General features: G+C 42.7%; 1 protein-coding gene across 2 annotated transcripts in view; it reads right to left on the reverse strand.

The window, feature by feature from the left end:
- The window catches only part of LOC109857061 (serine/threonine-protein phosphatase 6 regulatory ankyrin repeat subunit A), a 152,103-nt gene extending 132,840 nt beyond the window's left edge, over nucleotides 1-19,263 (reverse strand). The window contains exon 1 of one of the 2 annotated variants that reach the window (XM_020432995.1): nucleotides 19,215-19,263. In XM_020432995.1, coding sequence (XP_020288584.1) covers nucleotides 19,215-19,256 — 42 coding nt within the window. In that variant the 5' untranslated portion in view covers nucleotides 19,257-19,263. Of the gene's footprint in view, nucleotides 1-14,996; nucleotides 15,190-19,214 lie in introns of those variants that run through there. The other variant, XM_020433014.1, reaches the window with a different exon arrangement.
- Nucleotides 19,264-23,906: the final 4,643 nt, after the last annotated feature.

Consider the following 23,906-nt stretch of genomic DNA (forward strand, 5'->3'; position numbering starts at 1 on the left):
ATCGGAGATGCGATTTTTCTCGTCCGAACAAAAAAAAAACTGTTACAATGCGGTATTATTTAGCATTGCCTTAATTTACGAGTATCCAGCTTGAAAGCTCGCGAGAGTGCGCGTATCGCTCTCGGTTACGATCGATATGACTATATTCATGATTCGCGGTATCTCTCTCTCGATGGTTTGCTTGAATATGAAACGAACTCGGTATCATCGCAGTCTCTCGTAGTCACGTTGTGAAAATACAACTAATGTAAAAGAAGAACTTTTATATCGCACATTTAACGTCATAAGATATAACCGTACACGATTCTTATCTCACACACATTTGCATTATGTACCGAATAAAATTTAGACGCGGACGATCACATTTGGCGCTCTGAGGAAAGAGTATTCCGCTCTCTCTTGAATATCTGGATGTTTGCATGATTTTCGAGTTGTGTCCATATCTTTCAATAATATCAAGCGTATACAGGAGAATCAAGGGGCAAAACACGAATGAAAAAAAGAAAAAAAAAAGGATGCAACCGTTTCATCCTCGTAAACGTTAAAAGCGAGAGAGCAAACGGGCGTGTTCTGGCAGGAACGAGATCGGCGGTGGTAACAGCGAAGCTTTGCGCTGACGAGAGGAAGACTAAACATCGTTGAGGTCTAAACACAGTCGCATAATGCAGAGTAAACGCGGCCAATAAACAATCGCGGTGCTCTGACGTAATTACATATACGCGAGCGATAAACAGTTAAATTGCACCTATATTTTGCCCTCACAATATAATATCGTCAAATCGAAAACTGAATATTTCTTATTATATACAATCTCCGAATTCTTTGTGCTCATCCATCAGTTCGTTGATCTTTTTATAAACATTAAGCTGACTAATTCGAAAGAATTGAGTATCGTAATTTGATTCTCTGCTGAAATTGATATGACTGATTTATCTATATCTTTCATTTTAAACATCAAAAATTTATCTCATTACGATTTCAGCAAAGTACGTTTAAAATGGGACGTAAAATGAATCTCCGTCATGGCTTTTAATTAGTGAACATCTCTTGCATTTTGTTAATATGCAGTATAATTTAAGTAATATTAATATTATTTAAAGCTTTATTATGTAAATCCATTATTAATATTATTTCAATTATTTATTGATTTTATTATTATTATGTAAATTAATATTATATTTAGAAATTGAAACTTCTGTGTCTGTTTTGTGCTTTATTTTCTATCTCTAAGGTTGAAAAAAATAAGTGCGTATTGCTGTATGAAACACTGTTTACGCCAAGTCGTTTTCCATTCTCGTGCTTACTTCTACCCCTAGTGTCCTCGGGGGTCATTGCAATGTTGCGAAATAACGTCGCGATACCAACCATTTTGACGGCGTTGCGGTAAACCGACCGAAAGATCAGCGGAACGACGAAGTCACCGGAGCCAATTGGGTCGCAGATAATTTCATAAACAAACAATAGCTGTGCTAGCGGAAAATGCGAAAAACCAGAGACGGTCGTTCGGTAGGCGAGAGAACGTCCTGAGTACTAAAAGAAGCGTGTACTTTGTTCAGGAAAGAAAATACGTGCTTTAACATCTTCTAAAAAAGATGTTTGCGGTCGCGACTCTGTACAACAAAGACCGGTGTGCCGGTGAAAATTAAATTAAAATTGCGCGCATGAGAATAAATGTCTAGATACACGGTCGTCTGTTTATTTTCTTTCTTTATAAGACAAACTTAGGATAGAGTAGAAACAATTGCAAATGCAAGCCGTAAACATTGTAAAACAGATTTTACCATATATGCTTTGTCAGAGAAAGAATAAAATTAAAACTAATTGTGTTTTCTCAGTTGTTTACAGCTTCGAAAACAAAGTGCCATTTATTGTAACATTGACTGAGCTATTTATTATTACGTATTTTTTTTAAGAGAGAAAGAATCCAAATACACACCGTAAAAGCAAATCAAACTTGCACCCCGATGTTGTTCAATCGGATAGAGCAAAATATTGCCGTAACTCCGAGATGTTTCCGTAGATGGATTCGTTTGTATATTTAGGCCACACGAATAAACAAACGCGCAGAACAGCGATATTTGCTATATCGAAGAATGATTGGCGCTGTCAACCTATTCATACTAACGGGACCGTTTCTCTTCGTACTTTGCAATTACGTGCGCGTTGACCGTATCCGGCTCGTGAGCGAATATATCGACAGGCGATTACGCGCGTTTCGGGAAGGGGACTAAAATGAACGGTAAAATAAAACGAGTGCTATCGGTTGACTTGTCGAGAGCGTGTACTTAACAGAATTCGCGGACACTTTTAAAGCGCGTGCCGATAACCGCGTATATTGGGTGGTTCAGGGTCCTATCATCTCGTCTATCGTTTTCCTTTTTTTTCATCGTGTGCAAATTAATTAAATTCCTTTCTACCGTGTTTGAGAAGTTGTCACTCAAAACAATGTCGTTATCACTTCCGTGTCATTGCACTATTGACGTTTTAATTCAATTACCATTCGGTGCTTTTTTTATGCACCTACATTTCATGAAGGTACAAGACGCAAGATGTTACGTTAGGCAAACAGTCGGAAAATACATACAGCAAAATTTGTAAATTTGTTTATTTTTAAAAGGTTTGAAATTAAATCAAGTAATCGCAAACTCAGAGGGGAGAACACTATTATATGCAATAAATATAAAAGACATTAATTGCTACAATAGATATAGACCGAGTTGCTTATACATATACATATATATATATATATATAAGTGAATCAGTTTTGAGCAATGAGATTTTCTCATATGAGAAATGTGATCGGTAACCATTGTATCACCCAGTGTATGCGATCTCGCGCGCGGATTAATGTCAGCCAGTGACGTAACAACCCTCCCGATACGTCGTGTGTGCTGTCAGCTCTCCCGTAACTTTATTACAACCGTAATAAAGTTGTACGCCGCTAGGCTATCGTTCGTATTAAACCGCGCATCGCGAACGGAATCGATGGACGCGCGATTTCCATCGGTCTCGTAGTAGTACGCGGCTCGCTTCGCTAATACGATTGGCGGTCGGATTCAGATGAAATTGAAAGGTGTGGAAGATACGATCGCACGGTAATTACTAGGCAACACAGCGTCGCTAGCTTTTATCCGATCCCGGATAATTTGCCGGCAGAAAGAATCGGGGAAACGAAACCAGATAGCACGGTAATTAGCGGCCGAAAGAGCTTTCGTTGTTTGTAAACGGATATATCTATTTAACAAATTAAGTTACAGCTAAATATGTCACGATGTTTACTTCTTGGATAGTAAAATTTTGCCACAATGTATTGCGCAAAATCTAATAATAAAATAAAAATGAGATACTTTATCTCGCGCAATGAATTCGAAATCAAGTTACTTTCTCTGTATCGTCTTTTGCCAAGAAAATCGTGCCGGCTCTTCCGTGACGGCGAGTTGGCGCACTAATACACTTAACCGTATTTCTCGGCGTCGTTTGTGGAAAAGCAAAGGCGAACATGCTAAAAGCGAAAAGCACGCGGTAATGCCGAGAAAAAGGTAGACCGTGGTAAGTAAAGTAACATTGGCGTTGTGGGTACCACAGCCGCGCCTTAAGCTCAGAGTGGTTGCGGGCCAAGTGCAGGCAAGGTTTACGCATGTAAGTCGAAATTTATGCGAAATTTTCATACGCTAGTAAATATCTCGAAGCGCTGCCTCATGATTACGCGATCCTTCCGTTACTCCCACAACGGTTAATGCAGCTTTGTCTCGATGCGACGGTGAAATTTACGCGTTTTTTCTCATCTTCCTCTGAGTGTACAAGCGACAACAGCGACAACAAATAAGAAAATTTGTTTTATCGCCCCCGGATTCGGAATCTTATATAAAAAAACGCGCGCTTAAAGTTCCGATACGGGAGGAGAGAAAGAAAACCAAATGGTTTTCTTGGATTATATTCAAGAAACAGCGCGACAATCTTGTTCTTCGGTTTTGCCGATAATCTGCGGCGCGATATGTCAGAGAATAGCAGAGAAATAAACGTTCTTGTGCTTGATGTTCCATTCAAACGATACTTTATCGACTTTATGGGCTTACGACAAATTGATACCTTGTCCGAGAGAATTGATATCTCGTTTGAAACTATTGTCCCAGACAACAGCAACTTCCGGAAGATTGATTCATGTCCCACAAGGAGAGGTTTGACCCGCTGTAAATCCGCTGAATATAGATCTTCATTCGCACGCGCGCGCGCGAACGCGAAATCTTACGCTGTTTAAAATCACATTTCTTTATATTTTCACATATACATGTATATTTTATTTCCAGATATCAGTTTAATAGCCAGTAAAATTACTATTACGAGCTGTGTGCGTTTGATTTTCATAGGCCGTGTTGTGCTAAGCGTGTGAAATGCATCATTCCGAAATCGTTCAGGCTGCAAATTTATGGCGCGAAATATCGTGCAGGTGCAATTAACGCAATGTGAGTTTGTGTTGTAAATAGAGGACCAAAACTTATTATGTTAATTATTACACAGCATCACACGCATAAATTATTGATGCATGAGCGTGATTGAGATCATCCGCGTTATATATCAAACATCATTTGTATCGACTTTTATTTGAGAAAACACCTCCGTAGTTTCAGGACAAGTTAATGCGCTACTTCTGAAACACGTTTATTAACTGCGCGCGAACAAATTTTTGCATCGCGCTAATCCCGCGATCGATAGTACGCGGAATCTTGATATGTTTATCAACTGCAAAACATCGTGTCATCGGTTTTCCGTCAAAATTACGATCTACCTGCTGCCGTATATCCACACGACACTATATTTTACCATCGTTAAATCTTTTATATACCGCGCAAATCCGTAGCGTTATCCTGTTGATAATCCCATTATCGAACGAACAAGATACAGCGAGATCCAAAAGCCCGTCATAAACTGTTCATTCGAAATAATCGTAGTGTAATTAATTAGCAATAGCCGGATTGACGCAAGTATGTCGTATATTTACGTCAACTGCGAAAAAAAGGAGAAAGAGAGAGAAAGAAACATAAAGTGAGAGGAAAAGAAGATAAAAATATCGACAGGAAGAGCGGTTAATGGCGATTATTTCTGAGCGACAAGTAACATTGTTAACCGTAACGTCCGTTGTGCTGTAGTTATTACAACGTGCGTCGCGGATTAACTACGAGCAAAAGATTGAATTTCTGGATAATACGTTGAAATATCTCATTATTAACACACACACACACACATACACACACAAAGAGAGAGAGAGAGAGAGAGAGAGGAAAATCACGAGCTGGAAATAAAAAATAAACTTGGACCAAAGCGAAAGCACGCTAGAAATCCGCGTAAAGAATTTCGAATATCCGAGCAAATCGTAACGGGATTAAATACGCGCGGTAAATTCAGGTCAAGTTGAGCGGAGTAAAAAAAAACTAGTCCAAAAGAGAACCCTTCATACGGGCGCCGTTTCGTTCGCGTATACACGACGATATAAGTCGGTAGTGAATTACAATCAGTGGAAAACGATTGCCGCGGCACGTACGGGTCACATCCGAAACGCAAAAACGAACGTCGATTACTAACCGCGCAACGAAGGCATTCGTTCGGAAACCTGCACGTCGCGTCGTGTCTCTCTATTAAAAAACGCAAATTTCACGACTGATCCGCGTTAAAATAGTGTTTGCGAAACGACGCGTGTCAAAAGTCCGCGCATGGCTCGTTACTCTTTTTTTTTTTTGCGATTTTTTTATTAAGTCTCTCGCACATTCTTGGTGATTAAAATAAACCTCATATTTGCTCATCCAATCTGAGCCCGAGAAAGAGAGAGAGAGAACGAGAAATTATCGCATTTCACAATTTTTCATACAACTCAAAAGGATTTCGTGACCGAGTTAAATTGAAAAATTCCGCTACGGCAAAGAACGTATTGCCTCTGGGCACATTGGATCGACAAATTTGCCGGGCGAACTGACAGGTCACGCGTGCTAACCATCAGTTTCATTGCACATGCATTGATCGCGGACAAATAAAATGGCCGGCAGGTGGTGACGATATAACACACCATAACACAACTCGAAATCACTATTCGTACATTGATTAATTCGCATAAATAATACATGCGATCGTCGCGCTGTCGCGATGCAAATAGAAAACACGTGTTAAATTAATAGCGTGTCCTCGAATCGCGATGTTTCAGCTTGTAAAATCGATCGAAGGCTCACACATTTTGCAGTCCGTTCGTGAATCGTTACGCACCCCCTTCTCACATCGCACGATCAATTTGTCAGAACTACGGTGGCCCGATCCTGTCTACGGACAAGGAGGAGAGAAAGTCGGTCACGCTTGACAGAATCCGAAAAGCGTTTCTCATCCCTCGGCATGACGCTGTTAAAATATAATTTCTGGCAGCGGAAGCAAGAATCTATCTATCGAATGGAGCGACGAGACACGTCATTGATCAAGTTACAAAGCTCGCTGTCATATATATATCCTACCAGAAAAAGCGTGTGTAAATAATCGATCTTGATTGTTGCCGTTTTTATCTCGACGCTGATTGGACGTTTCTCGGACGTGTTCCTCGATTCATGTCGTACGAATCAAGAGGCACGGTACTGTCTCGCGCCGTTCGAGCGCAACTTTGTTGCGCGTGTCTTTAAAACCGCAACTAAAATAAAGTCACGTTTTTTGATGACACGTGACTAAAGTACAGTCACGTGACAGGGAGAAGTGGAAAAACAACACGTGGCTTACTTTAGTCACGTTTTCAATGACACGTGTCTAAAATACAATCACGTGACTGTAGTCAAGTTGTTGTTTTTCCATTCCTTTCTCTCACTATTTTTTGATTTTGATTTTTATGCGTTACTTCTGACATCTCTCTAAGGTGTATTATATGGTTTGTAAGACGTACATACTAGCTGTCATCGCGATGACAGGTTGTGGTACTGACAGAACACATTAAAATAAAAATAATATCTGCGTGCGTACAAGTTGTACTAGTATACATATGAAACAGCAAACCAACAACTTAGCACTATATCGATAAACTTCGCGATTTGGTGACTGTACATAGTTATTGCTATGAATATGCATCATACAAAAACAATAGATAAATAATAAATACACGAAAAACGCGATTTTGTGATTTCTCAATTTCTAGAATACAAAACTTGACTCGTCGTGTAAATACAATTTTAAGGATATAACAGTTTCTCCACACTTTGACACGTACATTTTTCGTTCGCAGTAGATTGTCTTCAGACATGCCGCTTCAAAACATTATTCATCTCTTTTTGACCCGGAAAATCCATATCTACGACTGTTTACATGTTATCACATTTGAAGCATATACATTGCGAACAGGAAGCAAAAAGTGAGTCAGAACAAAACTGGTCTTCATACATCACTGTTGCTTCCGTGACAAAGAGAGTGGGGGAGAAAACGCGACACTTTCACCCTCTTCGGTTCGGTGTAGCTATCGATTCGCATTTGCGTCCACAAAAGTTAATGCGGCGCAAGCATTGCGCATGTGAAATTGCGTAACACTCGGAGGTCAGAGTAACGACAAAAGCAGCACACGGAGAGAGATCCGGGAAGTCGAGGAAGGATATAGTGCTTCGCTCTCGTGGCAACGTGCCACGTACCCGCCTCACGTTCACTACCAAATTACGTAGCAAGGCACAAGCGGTATAAGCGTGCAACAGGAAGACGTATCGAATCAGTACAAATAGCTTGATTCGCAGAATACTAGAATAGTAGCGCGGTATTCCAGCGGTAAGCGGCTCTTAATCAGAACCGATGTAACCACTCACCTATAATCGGAAGCTACACGCGACGTCTCCTTAGCGCAAATATACTTTCGTTACACGATTATTGACGCAAATTGAAACTGTAATCCTATCGAAACTATAATCCGATCGCATTACAAAGAAACAAAGAAAACGTTAATAAGTAAATTTTCAACTTTATAAAGGTCTTGACTTTCTCGTTTTTCGCACTGCATCGTGCCATTTCTCTGCCCAAACATTGCGCGGGATTACTACGTACATTGTGTACCACTCCGTAGTTACCGCAAACGAGCATGTAAAATATAAGAGCTTCTCGAAAATGTCTTTCTCAAGTCAGTCGTCGGAAAATGCGACGAAAATAGGGAATCGGAAAAGGATTTTTGAAAGTTCTCTGTACGACGGTGACGTCGCGCGCCTGTCTCTCTCGTTTTCCGTTTCTCGTTTTCGAATCTCTTACAGAGGCGGGAGCTAGCTAGGACTCAGCTTGCTCAATAATTCGTGACTTTGTCGAACACGCGATTCCTCGTGAATCTTTTACGTATTCACCGCTGGGAATGCGGCCGTCGCAGAGAAGTCAAACTACTCGCGGCGAAGATCCACAAGCGTCGCTACGACCAGAAATTGCCAGCTCTCGGCGGAAACGAACGACGCCCGGAACACGGCCGCATGCTCAACGAGGGAGCGATCAACGCGCGACTCCGACGTCGCAGAATATAGCCGTAGTGAAAGTACGTTGTATATTTAAACGCTGCGGGGGCATCACTCAGATCGCTGCATTCCCGATGCGATCGTCTCGTGACCGGAGTCGCGTGGGCGAATAAAATGTGGGCGCGAACTTTGGTTAAGTAAAAGAATGTCAAGTTGTTGTTTTCATACACGCGCGAGAAACGCGAACGAAAGGAAATTCGATTTTGTCGTACTCGCGACGCGCGGTTGAAGGGCGAAGTAGTCATTGCGAAATGGTTGCAATTCAGCGTTGAATGCGGCGCCAACTTACTAGCGTGTCAATAACAGCCGGTCGAGTTCAGTAAACGTCAGATTTCACGCTATCGCGTAACGATATATAGTATCGATTGAATATCATAAAAGTTAATGTCCATCACGTGCACAAATATATGCTAAGTAAAGCTAATACCGTGAATAAAAAGCTTTGAAAAGCGCTTTTCAAAGAACGGACGAGGAGAAAGGTTAACGAGAGGATTAATACGCCGGCGCGTCAATCGAGATGAAAACTGTTAGCCCGACCCGTTAAACTGCTGATGAATTCCGACGCGCTCTACACGTCCCGCGTAAAATGCACGTTCGAGCGCCGCGCCAAACAAATGCGCGGCCCGTTATTCGCCCGAAGGCCCCTGCGACGAAAATCGCTATTCGGCCTGCGGAAAAAATCAGTAGCTCTCGGTAGCGTGAAAAAAGCGAGACGGGGAGGAAGTGAAAAAAAAAAAAAAAAAACAAACAAACAAAAAAAAACAAAAAAACGAAGAGAAAAAACATTCGTATCTCCGGGGCCCTCAATCTCCGATGCGTTGTCCATCGCGTTGCACCGTCGATCCTCTTTCCGCCGGTGGATTTATGGAGAACGATGCATTACGTAAATTGCGAACACGCCGCGGGTGATAGGGGGAAGAGTAACAGCGGCGGGCGGCGGGCTGCGTTGAAATCGCGTTGCGTCAATCGAGAACGTCACGTGGCCGGTCGCGACGTGACGTCGTTTTACGTCGCACCTACGTCCGAAGATAACGTTTTGGAGCCACGTCGTTGGATATGACGTACCGACGGTTGCACCGTCAAGTGTATTCTCTCGGGAAACGCGGTGTCGTAATTTCACGACCAAAAGAGGGCGGAGATACGGTGTGAAAAGATTTCGACGGCGTTATTTCCGATGTTTTCGACTGTCAGAATTCTACTCGAAAATCTAAACACATGAACATCACGGGGTATGATACAGGGTAGTGTCACGTTAACAGTTTGATTATAATTGACACATTTGTAGCCGTCGGTGCAGCAATTGAAGTTGACTTGGTGCTGTCGGATTTAACATCGTTGTAAGCGGATTTCCAGTACGAATCGAAAAAACGCTCGTACCAACCTGACGCGCGAGGCTATTCCGACATCGAACTATGGCGAGCGAAAAAATGAAACGAACGCGGTGCAGCTATACACAGGATCGAGGGAGCACAACGCTTTTTTTTTTTCAAGAGCGCGATCTCACTGGCTGGAGCTAAATTTAAAGAGCGACCTTAATTTCGCGAGTATTCGCGTCGCTATTCGCGCGCGATTGCTCGCGTTGTATAATCCCGATTTCATAACCGTCATTATTTTCGGAGTAACTTGCACTGTGGGTGAGAAGGGCGGAAGGGCGGTGCACTTTGCGGCCATACACGTCGCGCAACGAACAATCGAGACTCGATGCATTGGTGCACGCATGCATGCATGTATACGTGCGTGCGTGCGTGCGTGCGTGCGTGCGTGCGTGTGCGCGCGAGTTTAGCGCGACGAATAACGCGCACGCGACGATAAAACGTGACTGTCCGCTCGATGACGATATCGGCAACGGGCAAACAACTGGTCGAGCAAATATTTCGCAATGACGGGTCTCTCCCACTCTCAACATTATTAGCCGGGATTTCAGGATGGTCTTAATTACATTTTGCGCCAGTTCGATGCGAACGTGGCGAATGGCCCATTACGGTGTTCGACCGCGCCGCGACAAATTGAAAATCATAAATTGTCAGTTAACCACGTGGATCGACCGCGAATGACAATTGGCCACGCGCTTGTACCAGCTGCTTGTAAATCTACAAGAAGTTGGTGGAAACGGTTGATTAAGTCACATTCGATTGGAACAGCCCGCAGAATTTTTTTCGAGCGAGAATCGTTTGCGAAGAGGCCGCACACATACACTACTTGGCGATATCAGCAGATATATCCCTTCCAGTTATAGCTTCCACTTCATCACAGATCGCACTTCGTGAATTGGACCGCGCTCTTAATCGCATTCCGATAACCAATACACGATTGGAATAGTGGATAACGCACTCGCGAACATCTCGCGATGAGTAGCAAAATTCTCACCGTCAATTGCTACGTTAATTCTCATCTTCTCACTAGATATAATCACTGTACACTACTGCGCCATTCTAAAATTGAGCTCATAAATTCTCTAGAGGAGAGTTCATTTTAAAACTGAATTGATCGCCAAGATATTTCAAGTTATAAAGTCATAGATGTTGGACGAAAAATGTGTTAACTGAAACGATCTCTCATTTTCATCAGACCGTACGTTCTTCAAGTCTGCTACACGCGCGCGCGTCTTATCAAATATTCAGCAGCATAATGTTTAAAACGTGGAAAATAAAACTAGCGCAGCGCGATATAACTTTAACAAAATTTTAAATTGAGCCATGAATACTGATTTATTTAGCACCGAAAACCTACGAGTTTTGGCGAATTTTCTAAATGAGAATCTTGAAACTTAGTTACCGAGGATATTTAAAGTTGGAAATACAAAAGCTGCGAGAAAATATGACATTCGGTCGAAATGGTACCGAGGAATTATCGTTTCTAAATTCATCAGTTTATTCTTAAGAAGAGAAAGAGAGTTTTGTCCGAACTTTATAAAATATCCTGTCGATTAATATTTCAGACACGGAAAATGGAACTCGAACGATAATTGTATGGATTGAGTAAATTTACGTTCTTGCACTTTCAAGTTAGTCTTGTCTTATGAAAATCTAAAAACATTCTTGTTAAGTAATTTAGATTCGTATAAATCAATTATTCTTCTCAGGTCTGACAAACTCCGAAGAAAGCATTTCATGGAATAAGATTTCAAATATGAAGGGTAAAACCGAGGACAATAAGAATATCGTCTGAATATTTTGGCGCTCTTCGGGGTCACAATTCGTCTGGAAAAAGATCGCTACGCGAACTACGTTCGCGCGTTTATCGAGCAGCGACTCGATTGGCGCGATATGCGTCGAGCGAGGCGTGAAAAGGGAAAAGAAAAAGAAGCGCACAAGGGGCGAGATAAAATGGTCCGTGGAGAATGCCGAATCCGGGGGAAATATCGAAGAAATCTTCGGCGCCGGGAGGACCTTTGGCAAAAGAAATTGAAATAGTTTTGTAACGGCTTCTTAGAGTGAAATCAAGTGGTCGGGCAGAAAACCGTTACGAGATAAAGAGAAAAGGATCGATTCCTTTTGTGCGGGGTTTCGTGCAAGAAGGACTGCTCATCTTTCGCACCGTAATATCGTGATTGGTCACGTGAAACGTTTCCGTCCTCGTCTCGGTCATCTTTCCTTTATTTCCTGCCGGTGGCTATCGATCGGCAGTGTAAAGCTGGTTGGCTCTTGAAATTGTATTTCATTAATTCCCCTTCTCTCCAGCGTAGCTGCGTTTCCACGCATTTCATACATTCTAAACGGGGCACGCGATAGTCGCGGAAAAAAGCGAGACAGCATGACGGAAGCAAGGAACAATGTAGGTTCCGCGGACAAGTAGATCGATTTCCCTTCCGTTTTCCCCCTACGCGCGCGTGCTATGTCAGCTTTGCGCGCTGCAACGAGCACCACAATATTTATTTGCGAAGTCGAACATCACGGAAAGTTTCCTAAGCGAGACGATCAACGTTGAGCGTTGTGTTGTACGCGTTTCAATCGACTTTCTAAATAGCCTAATTATTAATTTAATTTACTGTAAAAACACTCTGTCGAAAAGAAAACAATACTTTTTTGCACCACTGTTTCATCTGATTAAATAACACCGCAAATTGTTCTTATTTCTCATTTCCGCATAATAAGAAGATAATCAATGAAATATTGTTTTTTCTTACTATCAAATTTGAACTACGCTGCTAGGAAGAAAAGAACGAACTTTCATGCACGCGAATAAAAGGACGATAAAAGACGGCGGGCCTACAACGCGGATCTGCTCGGCGAATGCAGAAGAGGCGCATATAAAGGGCTAAACAAAGACTCAAGAGAAAGAGTAGTGGCGTACAAGCGAGTGGAAAGAATACTGGAACAGAGCGGGCCAGCTAAAAGGAGACCTTGAGGCGAATTTGCCTCTTCTTTCTCTCTTTTTCTCTCTTTCTCTCTCTTCCTCTCTCTTTCTCTCTCTCGCCGAGAAAAGCAAGACTAATACCAGCCGTCGCGTTTTTTGCTGCTTTTAATCTGCAAATGCGTCGTGGTTTAAGTTAGAACGTAGCTTCGACTAGACGAGCTGAATACGTACGATCGCAAACACGGCTATGTTTAAAATTCTGAAATCTTTGTTTTAATTCATTTGGCCATTTATTTTTTCTAAAATAAATGGTCATTTTTAAAACAAAATGCCCGAGTATTAAAAAAAGGGAGCAATAATTTAGATCTACGTACACACGCACATGGTAACATTTGGTTTCTGCGGTACTCCACTTTAATTATATCTAACCGCATTTTTTCCATTTTTTATCCGAGGACAGATTATGTCACTTTACGTGTATAAGTATTGCGACACACACAACTGTGTGCACAACACGCGTGCATAAAGAACAATCGTAGTTTGGTTTTTTCTGACACAGAGAATGTTGCATTTTTCTTTCAAGAAAAACAAAATGTATACAATTTTAAATATTATTACTTTTTACTCCTGTCAAATAAATAGTTGCCGAAAGATGTTATTCGTGAAATTCATTGTCTTAAACATTGTACAAAAAAATCTCGTGTCTTTGCTTGATCCCGCGTTCACACAGACATAAATTCTTACATGTATAAATCTGTCGTAGACGTGATAAGTCTTCTTCTCGTAACATTTTGGTCAGTACGCGCACAGGGATGGAATTTATTCGGGAGTTCTTCTCTTATCCTTCAGACAAGCCTCGTGACTCTCCTCCAAATTGTATTTTTACGTTAGAACTTTTATCGGCGCTCCCGGAGTCCTACGTTTCGTCGTTCCGACGTATATCCCGGACGTAACTAATGGCAGATCGTCGTATCGAGAGAACCGTGCCAATCCTGAACGGGATACCCGATAAAAATCCTATACGTTTATATCGACGTATCTCTCTCCGTGGAGTAGCTGAACGCAGGATATCGGATTTAGTACGGTCAACTTGTTTCACTCCTGCTCCCCCTATCTCGGTTCGAACTTATTTCTCCGGCGTTTAATTGGACTCACAACCGAAATTCAGGCACAGCTGTGTGTTGTACAAAAATCGATGTTCATCTCTATCACGGGGATTAATCCATAAAAGGGTGGACAGTGTTCTGGCGAAGCTAATATTACGTAAATTTTTTTTAAGCCTGATAAAACGGCTAATTAACGGATTATTATAAGCCGATATTCGGCGTGCGCGTGCCGAAACGACTCGCCAATTTTAAATAGCCTAGTTACCTCAATGTGGAACGAGAATTAGATTAGGATCACGGCGATGGAAATTTTTTTACATATCGAGACCTTATTTTATGATACTTGTAACGTCGTAAAGCTCGCTCAAAAAAATTCGTTGAACGTGCAATATTTTTCCAACGATTTCGGAATCGCTCGAGCGCGACTGATCGTGGCAGCCGGTTGCTATTTGCACGCCTTTCTTAGGCGTTAAGAGATTAACCATGCGCGGTGTAATACGATAAGCGCCAAATTTAATCCAACGAGAGAGATCGCACGAATTACCGCGCGCCAGCTGAAAGAGAAAAAAAAGTCGTACGCGCAGGCTGCGACAATCGCTTGGATTTCGCGCAGCGAGAAAATTAGTTTTTCTTAATTGAACGAGAGATATCCACGTTCGATCCCGCGTAATTGGAATCGTAAACCGTTGTCGTCGTCTCCACGAGGAGGGCGAGCGAGAAAGGGGGTTAACGGTTACCTCCCTGGTGACTGGTCGCGCGCGCGTGCGCACCGGTCACGATTATCGTGAATGGATTTAATCGGAGATTAGAATCTCGGAACACGGGTGGCAATCCTCGCGGTTGTATCAAAGACGCCGAGAGAGAGAGCGAGGAAGAACCGAACAATATAAGACGTTTTATCGCCGATGTTTTTGAGAGAGAATGGCTGATAATAAAAGCAATGTATAACATGCGTAAAAGAAAAATGAAGATGATAAATACTGCGTTCTGAAATAATAAAACTGAAATATGTGATATATCTTTTTTGGTTTACTCAACCCTGTTTATATCATACAAGTTCAATATATTCAACATAAAAATTCTCTCTCTCAAACGTTCTTACGTTACTAGACGGTGCTGTACATTTTCATTCTTCCCATCTTCATTCTTTCGGACGCCTCATATGCCGCAAGTCGGAAAATTCGCAAACGGTAACTTGTTTTCCGCAAACTCGCGCGTATATCCGGCGGATATACAAGACCAGGGCCACGGAGGCGCGGGAGGTAAGTGCAGTAACCTTACGGAAATTTATTTACACATACGCGTGCGACGTGGCGTACGCACCGAGATGCACGCGCGGATAAACGAACGGACGGACGGAAAAGGTCTGCGGGTTCTACGCTCTGTTTTCATCTCCGTCGCGAGAAAACTGTCGCCGAGTCTCTCACGTGCGCGTGGCTTTTCCGTGGAAGTTCTGTGAGAGCGGAAGAGAGAGAACTGCTAGAGCGGTAGATCCATCGCGGGAGTGATTTAAGTAGTGACCGAGCAGTCAATGCATGCGCCTGCATGTACCTCGGCGCGGCAATTCCGGCGCGCGAGGAGCACGAAAATATCCGGCTGGCCGTCGGCCAACTAGCCGCCGGTTTTCCGCCGTCGTTTCGTGCAGGCCTCTCCTCGCACGTACCGTCAGGTATTTATGGATTGCCGTTCGCGGATTTATTGGTATCGGCTGTATTTACGCGATACTCCGCCTCGTATAGTTCGCCCTAATAATATGCCGGCTGTGCAGCATACGCGCCGCCGCTGCTGCCAACGATGATATCGTTCGTCTCGCCTGCGAATATTTACGACGTTACGCCTTGAAAAATCGCACTAGGGTTCTCTGCACGAATATTCTCTTCTTGCTTTCTCTCTTTTTTTCTCTCTTTTCTCTCTCTCTCTCTTTCCTTGCCAAATTCGTGCTATTTCGTATACTTGCATCGACCGCTCGTTTATTCCTTTATTGTTCTGGCGCTACACTTTCCGCGATGTTACGACTGATATACTTGCTTGCAGCACGACTAGTTCGTTGACTGACTGGTATATGCAACAAGATGATCTTTCATGGCATCTCTTGGTACAGCGTAAACTTTGATTAAACGATTCCGAAGTAGAAGGGAACCATGAAAAAGTTTTTTGTTGAGGGACAAATATGAATTATTAAATAGAGAGCGTAAAAACTAAAGGATATATAAAATGGATGATATCGTTCCCGATATGATGAAGGGAAAAACAAGCATCGGCGGGGTTTCCATCCATAGAGGGATCGCCTCGCGACTCGCAAATATTTGATGAAAAGGCTTTCCCATCCAAACTGGCGGAAGGTGATTGCGGTTAGCCAGTTACATCGGAAATTCAATCGTTGTGTGCCAGCGAGCAAACGCCGCGAGACTCGCAAATCCCTTGCGGCTTCGTTCCAAGGAAACTCGCCGGGAAAGCCGGCGGAATATGGCAGTAAGGGGAAGAACAAAGTAGAAAGAAACAAACGAACTCCCTGGCACAAACTATTCACGTCGTCCTTGTCGTCGTCGTCGTCGACATCGTCGTTGCGTCGTCATCGTCCTCGTCGTCGTTGCCATTTCACAATCCTTTCTTTCTATACATCAGTATTTGTAGGATTTATATTCGAGTCTCTCACAACGTATCTGTGATTTATGTTATCTCGGAAAAATCTGATTAAAGTTAATATACGAATTATACGGGCGTGAAAAAGAATCGTTGGCGCGTTGTGACGAAATCTTATCGTTTCTCTTACAATCTCGCAAAATCTTACGTGTCCTCCTCTTTCTTGTAACAAAAAAAAAAAAAAACGAAAAAATCAAGACAAGGGCTAACGACAGCAGCGTGCGTTCTCGGAATTCTTCTTTTCTTTATTTTTTTTCCATCCTCTCGTCCCGGCTTTCAGCGGCTGCGAAAGGGCCGAGTCACGAGCCGACTCGCGCTCGCAGGGAGGAGTGAGCAGCATATCACGCGATTCCGCAATCATACTCGGTAGGGTAACATGCACTCGCGTTCTTATCGCGACCCGCAAAGTGAAATTATTCGACGCGAGCCTCTGTTTCTGATACGGAGGTTCGGTGAGGCGCGCGACGCGTTTGGCACACGTTAAGGGAGTTTCGAAGCGGTTTGGACGACGCCTCCGGTATAAAAAGTGGCCTGATGAACGCTTATCGGCGCATTCAGCGCAGCGAAAACACCTGCACATCGCGAAACACGTACGTACGAAAGATAATTCGTGACGCACGAGATGCACCGGCCGATTGTCACCGCGAGAAATGGGTTAACAAAGAGGCTATTTTCGAGCGTGAAAGCGTGAGCCGGAAGGTAATCGAGGTTAATTAACTTCCGGATTAACGACGTGCTACTCTCCCTGTAGATTTTACAAGACTACTTGTGTGCTGTACATGGAGATTTAATTTAGTTAACCAGGATTATAGTATTAATTGATACAACCAGGTTAAGGGATTATATAGGCTGTTAAACGTGAAAAAGTATTTGCGGTTAAGAAAGAAAAAAGCATTCGCGGCTAATAAAAAATAATCAAAATACACATGCAAATCGAGAAAACTCGTCAGTTTTCATTTTATTTGCAAAATTCTATTTTTCAATGATTATTGCAATAAACGTAATTCAACTACGAACAATCAATAGTTAGAGAATTTGCATATTGTATTCTAGTTGCGATCGAACAAATATATATATATGTGTAAAACTACATGTAGGTATGTACGCATACATATATAAAGTTCTCGATGCCATCTGCCGTTGATTAATAATTAAATGAAATGTTTTATCGTTCCACTGTGCAAAATATATATTCGATCGTCCAACAAATGGTGTTTCCAACGTCGCTCGCTCACGAATCTCGACTCACTTTTTTTAATAGAACGTCGAATCTAAACGGCCACCCTCGCGAGTTTCGCGTTTAAGACCGAAATTGATTTTTATGTTCGTGAGCCGAGAGAAACCAGGGAGCGCACATCTGTGTTGTATGTGGCCGATCGTGTCGGTATTTCTTAACGAGGGTATACTTTTTCAGTCATTAGCCGATCGCAATCGCGCTAACCATTGTGATTACGCGACGACGTTGGTGCACGGTACGTCGTTGGAGGCTCACGTGCCTAAGTGGCCCCAGCCGCGCGGTTTCGTTGTAACGAACGTACACATGAGGATATAGGGGAATAAAGGGGGGCTAAAGACCGTCGTTACACCCCTCTGGTGAGAACACAGCCGGCGTATCGGGAGGGCGTGGAGCAGATGGAGAAAGAAGGTGCTGGTGTTTGCCACGAAATCTCGAGCCGATGCGCGATGTGCATGCATACGTACGTACGTACGTCGACCTGTTCCTCGATGTCTGAACCGATTGCGAGATTGGCCGAGAACGAGAAGAGAACCTGCCAATTATGACGGTGTAATTAATAGAAATTACTGGTCATCGACGAGAAACGTTTGATGGAAACGCGAGCGTTCTGTTTCAGGCGAGGCCTAACGTCAGATTATGCGCTATCACGTCGCTTGTTCAGTCTGACGGCTGCTAAGGTGAACATTATGCGCGATACGAGCAATCTTTAATTTATTTTTAGCGGGTGAAAATCCGATGAAAGCTAACGATTAAAGTGTGCTTGTTTTAAGCGCGCGTAATCGAAAACTCAAAATGCGGCGAAAAAAAAAAGAAAGAATACAAGATTTATAAAATGTACTTTTTGACGTTTGTTTGCTGTGACATTTGCATGGTCGTTTCGATGTCTTTCTCGAGCAGATATTTCCGACGGATAAACGGTACCATCTGGCGAATTCGATCGGTCTATAAATTATCGAGACACGGGTATCGACTTGCTCGCCATATCATCAATAACACGTCATCTGACGAAAATCAAGAGTCAAATGTCAAACACGCCATTATTTGAACATTGTTCCTGATATAGTGATAAAAACGTAAAATAAATATAAACACTGTATAAATACGTGACGGGACAGTACAAAACAAAAACTACGTACTTTCTTGCCGTTACACATGTTCGTGCTTGGAAAAATACGGAGTTGCAGAATTTAAGTAGATGGGACGAAAGTTGTGCTTATCGCAAAACTTTGCGAGCATGAAAGAAACATTATCACAAATATGAGCAATCCCTTTGAAAATCGTTTACGACGTAGTCGATTTAGAATATTGCTCGCACATATAAGGTAATCGAGGTTAATGAAAAAACAAAGCGATTGCGAGACACGCAAACTACTCATTCGTACATTCTCTCGTTACTTTTATAAAAAGCATGCAAAGTATAAAATAAAACGTGCTACTTACTTTACGATGTAGAGAATATCCGATGACTTTATTATTGCCCATCGAAAAGCTGAAACAATTATTATATAATACGTACACATTTATTGAGAGATTTTAAATAAATAATATTTTGTTACTGGGGGACAGACACGTATGATCGCGCACATTCAAACTGAACAAATGTACGAAAGCGAGCACACACGTTTCAGAGGGGGTTTTGAATCGTGCATCTCTCGGCAAAATAGAAAATCTTGCTCATTAAAATGTGCAGCGGGTGGGCATCCAACATTCTGTAATATTAATCGAACGGCGAGCTCTGGAGGTGCGGAGATCTAAATCCACTTTCCAAACAGGTGGGGGAGAGAGAGTCGTTAAAATTCAATTCCAGCGTGAGCATTAGGCCGAACGAGTTAAACGCGCACACGTTCGGATCCCGAAGAACGTTGTTCCCGCGCGTGACTGCTGGTAAGGTCAGCGACTTGTGCCGTATGAGAAGCTAGAGAGCGCGTACCCAAGCATTTTCTACCCCCTTCTTTCGCATACGGCGCGGCGAAACGTCTACCTTCCGACGTTTTATGTACCTCCATCTACCTACATGCGTGCTCGACCATGCATATGCGCGTACGCGTTATTTATTCGTTTGTCCGGAACACCGGATGTCCCGGCGTACATCTCTATCGCTGTTTTATTCGAAATATATACACATATATAATAACGATATTTAATATTGAAGGATCAAACACATTTAGCAAATTAAACTAGGATTCGTGTCAAATGCTTTTAGCAAATTAAACACACACACACACACACACGTGTCGATGACAAGATAGTTTATAAATCAGATAAATACGAATGAACTTCTCCTTCGTATTTTATTAAAATTCGATTGAATTATATTTCCTATTAAAAATATGTCTTTCCTCTTTAAATAGTTGGTGTGCGAATGCAACGCTATAATTAAAATCATCTTAACCTTCTGTACGTCAATGCACGATCAAATCAGCACGGGCGAAGATTATTATTTTACGAGGTATCATTTGCGTTTCTCAGAGCAAAGCAAACGCATAAACGATACAATTAATGGGTTTTCAGCGGCAAGATTGAAACCAGCGCGGAATTTCGAGGATTAACGCTCGGTTAAGCTTATGCGCCGGGGAGCAACGACTCGATACGAACAGTGTAACCGTCGGCGGTAAAGTAAACGCTTGGTGACGAATATCAATGAACCATATACATCTCTATTTACACTCGCGTGCTATGTACGCCCTGCGCGCATTGGTCGTGGAGGCCGTTGCGTACACCAGCCCTGCTGGCATACCCCCGAAGTACATACCTATCTACGGCATACTCGTATATGTATATATATCAGGCTGACGTGACGCTCGGGGACAACAAAACGAGTCCATCCCCGCGCTCTCAAATGCTCAGGAACTTAAATATTTATTGGAATTTAAAAGTTTTGCTCCTCGGAGTATTTAAGAGTTTGCCGAAGCAATAACGGGGGCGGGATGAACACGAAAACGTGTACTCCACGAAACACCGCTGCTGTCCCGTTTACGGTTTCCCGTTTCTTGTTTTCCTATTCTCCGCGCGAGAGAATGATGGGGACGAAAACCTATGGAGCGCCGGTAAAACGACCGACAACAAACTCTCACGAGGAGGAGTCCTTTCGTTTTCTCCGCAGCGCAGCGTGTTGCTTTGTCTGGCGCGCTCTTCGGAGAGAGTCCGCACATCTATTCTTAAATAAAGAACATTTTATGAGACTTGCCAATCCTTAATTAGTGTGTGGAAAATTTCTTAGTTTTCAAGTTCTTATAACTTTTCACAGCGCGACGCTGTGTTCCAAGTTCGAAGATGGTGAAAAGACCAAGACGAAGCGAATCGGCAAAATATATACCGCGACTTCTCCTTCGACGTTCCGCGTATTATTGTCTGGATAACGAGGCCGCCCAAAGTTGCTAGAACTCTTGAAGCGAGTTGAGTGCGTTTCGACTGGATGCATTCTAATAACAATTCACAAGCGGCATTAATCGCTGACGATGGAGAAAGACGCCAAATGCCGGATGCGCCGGCACGGTCGCCCGGCGCGCTTCCGCTTTTCTAAGCGGGAGAGTGTGAACGATAGCGTTACGGATGAACGGAAGCAGTCGCCTTCTTGGCGCAAGCTCGTCACCCCGAACCTTCGTCGAGCTAATAATATCCTCGTCATCGAGGAGAGTCTCGGACGCGACCAGTACCACATATTGGATCGATAATTCGACAAAGCTATCGGTCAGAACACGTGACAAAAATTCTGTCTTGACAGGAATCGTGCGAGAACTGCGATATTGCTGCTACTGAAAATGGAACGGGATCATTTTACGTTCTAATAATTCTTTCTACTTGGTGAAATAAACGCTCGCAACATAATGTTTTTGTTTTTTTCATATGTATACGCTAGATTTTCTACCTACAACTCACACACATTTGCTGTATGTAGATGTACTTACATCTGATTACGTTATCTCTTACGTTAGAAAGTGATCGCACGTGCGCGATAGATGCGCATAAGAATGATACCAGCACTCTATGTATGCATGATGCATAAGCGATATCTCTGGAAAGTCATCTGACAATGCGCTCCGTTTATCTTCAGAATTTCCATTTAAGCACTGTGCTGGACATTTTAATACCCTTTAGACACTTTAATTATTCGACGAGCGGCAGGAAACGCGGGGTTATTTTCGGAGAAGAGCGTTTCATCGAGTAGTAAACCAAACGGAAGAATGCGATTTTACGTCGGTCGATCACAGAGACCGTTTCATCCTACCAATAGTCGTATGAAGGTATCCAGAAAGGAAGAGAGTTCCGAAGAAACATGAGAAAGAAAGAGAGCGAGAGAAAGAGGAAGCATCATTTTTATTAGGCGCTCTGAGGTACAATCTTCTCAAGCGCGTAGCTATTAATACAAGAAAAGGGTAAACAAGAAATAGTTAAACAAAATTCAATTATAAATACAAAAAAAAAAAAAATTGCATGAAAATAAAAGAAAATACAGAAAGTGTATAAATATGAAAATACAAAATATGATGAAAATATAAAAACACAAAATATGAAATAGTAAAAGTGCATAGAAATAAAAAAACTGTGGAAAAATAAAAGAGAGGGAGAGAAAGAGAGAGAGAGAGAGAGTAAAGGACAAGGAGCAAAAAAAACGCGGTCGGCTTTGTAATGCAGAACGACTCAGCGCGCTCGTGCGATCACAGAGGACGGGTGCGGTTTCGGTGTGTTCGACTTCCGGACGGTCACGGGGGAGAGGAAACGAATTGTCACGCGGATTGTCGCTTTAACCAAGATGAAACGCGAAGGTCGTAACCTTAACGAGACGGAAACCGTGCCGTGACGGGGGCGGCGGTAAATTTAATTAACCTAGAGCTCCCCGCTGGGGGTTGCCGCCGTTGCTGCCATCGCCTCCTACGTATGAATTGTAAAACCGCGCGCGCGCGCGCGCGCCACGCAAATAACTCTGAGGATATTAAAAGAGCGCGCCGGAAGCGCAAATGAAACGGCGCGGGGTTGTTGCGCGACGCGATAAACGCGGGAGTGCGGAAAAAGAAGAACCAGGGATCCTTTGATACGGCGATGACTCGTCGATTTAGCTCGCGCCAATTAACGCGTATCTGCGCCGCGAAATTTGCATCAGTCCCCGCTGTGATCGGGAGAAAATAGAGACGTCACGAGTCGCATATCAGATCGTTATAGAACGCACCGCCTGCAACTACATTCGCGACTTTTACGTTAATTACACGGCGGCGGTTTTGCATCGTGACACATCGCTCTGTCTCTGCGCGTAATAAAGTATCGCTCTGTATTCGCATATACGGGATGTATCAAACAAGTTCCGCGCTTTTTTCTCGATTGTTAACAATAAGACTTGGTTGTGAGTGAATATCGATAAATATTTCAACGATACGATAGCATCGATCAATTTTAAATTTAAATGACCGGAAATATAAGAAATCTTTTTTCAAAGAAACCGATAAAATATCGCAGACTAGTTTGCGGCTTTGACACTTGGATAAAAATGTTGAAAATAAAAATAATCCTTCAATAAAATAATAAAAAAATTCTCTTTTTTTGTCTAAAATTTTAAAGAAAGAGATATGTGTGCAACTTTTGATTAAGCCTGTACATCGCAGAAAGTATCGCGTTTTCGTCGAGGCTCCGATTCCTTTGCATTTCGTACAACCGTAATCAACGACAATAACCATCGATCTTGCGAAGCTGCTGCGCTTCCTCCGTCTCGCGGAAAGACGGCGAGGAAAAACGTTCTGTAATCTTGATCGGGCTGTTGGGTAGAAAGCGGCGATAAATACTATCAACCGCGGCGGCTGACACGGTGAGCTACGACGGGCTGTGAATCTCGGGTTTGTACACGGCGAACATACAGTTCCCCATTTATTGTCGAAGTTAATGGATAACTAGAGATGTCTCTGTGTATAATTTTAGCAAATAAAAGTTTTGCGTTGCGACATGGTTGCAACACACAATACAAATGCAGGAAAAAGAAAAACAACAATACTGATCAAAAACAAAGACAAATAAATACGTAAATACATTTACGACTGAAATGTTGACATAAAAATGATGCGTGATGGTCAATTAATCTTGTGAACATTTTACATCACCGTATGCATCACACTCTGCGCACTTGCGCGAAATGCATTAAATGCG

The sequence above is a fragment of the Pseudomyrmex gracilis genome, unplaced genomic scaffold (genome assembly GCF_002006095.1).
Source record: "Pseudomyrmex gracilis isolate BER0280 unplaced genomic scaffold, ASM200609v1 scaffold_4, whole genome shotgun sequence".
NCBI lineage: Eukaryota > Metazoa > Arthropoda > Insecta > Hymenoptera > Formicidae > Pseudomyrmex > Pseudomyrmex gracilis.